Raw genomic sequence first — 2193 nt, 5'->3', positions numbered from 1 at the left:
TCCCACAGCACTGCCTCACCTCCCCCCCCCCAACTTGTCCCCAGAGCCCCCGCGCACGTGCAGTCCCACTTCAGCGGGACGGTGCTGGGCGAGTCGGCCATGCGCAGCGAGCAGGACGTGGGCAGCCCGCTGGCCTTCGACTTCCAGGTGAGGCTGGGGACATTGGGGGGGTTTGGGGGGGGGACATCAGGGGGCCAGGAGGGCTCCAACTCCCGGTGCCATCCGTGCGCTGTGCCCCATAGGTGACGACCAAGGGCGAGGCGCTGGGCACGCTGGGCACCATCGTGCTGGGCTTCGAGTGGCCCTATGAGATCCCCAATGGCAAATGGCTGCTGTACCCCACCGAGATCCAAATCAACGGCAACGGCACCTGCCTCCCCCCCGGGGGGGTCATCAACCCCCTCAACCTCACGGTGAGCGGCCCCCGGGTGGGGGGTACCCATGCTCTGCTGAATTCGGGGGTGTTTTGCTCACCCCGAGCTATGGGGCGATGCCCACACTGATGGCTTTGGGGTTTTTGCCCCCACCCCTTCCCGACCCTCTAGCTGCTGGAGGACGGGACCCCCACCCGGCACCGACGGGAGCTGGGGGGGGCCGAGCCCGCAGAGCCCCCTATCACCCTGGCCACGGGCAAGAAGGCGAAGTCAGAGGTGCTGCTGGTGAGTGAGTGGGGATGGCGTGGGGGCTGCAGGGGGGGCTGGGTGCTGCGGGCACGCTGCACGCTCAGGGCACGGCTGGATGCACGCACACTGCTGGCTGCAGCCGCTGGGAGGCAGCTGGCTGCTGCCGGAGCGCTGTGTGCACAGCAGCGTGCACGTCGTGCAAGAGGCAGCCTGCAGAGCGCGCAGCTGGTTGCATGCACTGACCGTGCTGCAGCACGTGCAATGCAGCAACTTGGGGGCAACGTGTGCAGCTCTGTGAGCGTGCAACACCGCCGTGCGTGTGGGCATGCAGTGACCCCAGACTGTGCATGTGTGTGCAATGACCCCAAACTGTGCATGTGTGTGTGCAGTGACCCCAGCCTGCACATCTGTGCGCAGTGATCCCAAATTGTGTGTGCGTGTGCGGTGACGCGAATCCCTGCTTGTGTGTATGCACTGATCCCAAACTGCACATCTGTATGCAGTGACCCCAAACTGTGCATGTGTGTGTGCCATGACCCAGAGCTGTGCGCATGTGTGCAAAGACCCCCAGCTGCATGTGTGCCTGCAGTGACCTCGAAGTGTGCATGTGTGTGTGCGGTGACTTCAAATTGCACATCTGTGGGCAACGATCCGTAACTGTGCATGCGTGTGCAATGACCCCAAACTGTGCATGCACGTGCAAAGACCTGAAACTGTGCATGTGTGCATACAGCGACCCCAAACTGCACATCTGTGTGTGCAATGACCCCAAACTGCACATCTGTGTGTGCAATGACCCCAGACTGCACATCTGCACGCAGTGACCCCAAAACTCTGCATGCGTGCATGCAGTGACCCCAAACTGCACATCTGTGCGTGCAATGACCCCAACCCATGCATAGTGCACACCCCCAGCTGCATTCACGTGCACTTCCCGCATCTCCCAACCCCCCCATCCCTTCACGGGGCTCTGTGGGGCAGTGCCCCCCCCTTCCCCACCCTGAGAACCCCTCTTTCTCCCCCCAGAGCTGCTCGCAGGGCACCGCGCGCTGCATTTGGTTCGAGTGCCCGGTCCCCGCAGCGCAGCATCCCATCACCTTCCATGTCCGTGCTCGGGTGTGGAACAGCACCTTCATCGAGGTCAGTGCTGCGGGGGGGGGGCCTGGGAGGTGGGGGAGGAGGGATGTGGGGGGGTCAGCCCCATCCCCACGGTGCCGCGGTCCCCAGGAGTACCACGATTTCGACCGGGTGAAGGTGGACGGCACCGCCACGCTGTTCCTCCGCACCCACGTCCCCACCATCAACATGAGGAACCACACGGTGCGGGTGAGCGCTGGGAGGGGTCTACGGGGGGGGTGGAGGGGGCAGGGGGAGAAGGGCCTCCCCCCCCCACCTCCCCATCTCAACCGCTGTCGCCAGTTCTCGGTGGACGTGGACTCGGAGCTGACCGAGGAGCAGCCGCCGCAGGTCGCGCTGTGGCTGGTGCTGGTGGCGGCGGCGGCGGGGCTGCTGCTGCTGGGGCTGATCATCCTGCTGCTGTGGAAGGTGAGCGGAGGGGAGGGGGGGAGCG

The 2193-nt window shown here is 64.9% G+C and overlaps 1 protein-coding gene across 1 annotated transcript in view; it reads left to right on the top strand.

Moving 5' to 3' along the window:
• Positions 1–2168, top strand: part of LOC110388403 (integrin alpha-3-like) — a gene marked incomplete at its 3' end in the record, with an annotated part of 13879 nt that extends 11711 nt beyond the window's left edge. Inside the window, 6 exon segments of the mRNA XM_021377618.1 lie at positions 9–147; positions 243–413; positions 546–659; positions 1650–1763; positions 1851–1949; positions 2043–2168. Of these exon segments, the coding sequence (XP_021233293.1) occupies positions 9–147; positions 243–413; positions 546–659; positions 1650–1763; positions 1851–1949; positions 2043–2168 (763 nt within the window).

This window comes from Numida meleagris, chromosome 26, assembly GCF_002078875.1.
Source record: "Numida meleagris isolate 19003 breed g44 Domestic line chromosome 26, NumMel1.0, whole genome shotgun sequence".
Taxonomy (NCBI): Eukaryota; Metazoa; Chordata; class Aves; order Galliformes; family Numididae; genus Numida; species Numida meleagris.
This window is presented reverse-complemented; position numbering and strand designations above follow the sequence as displayed.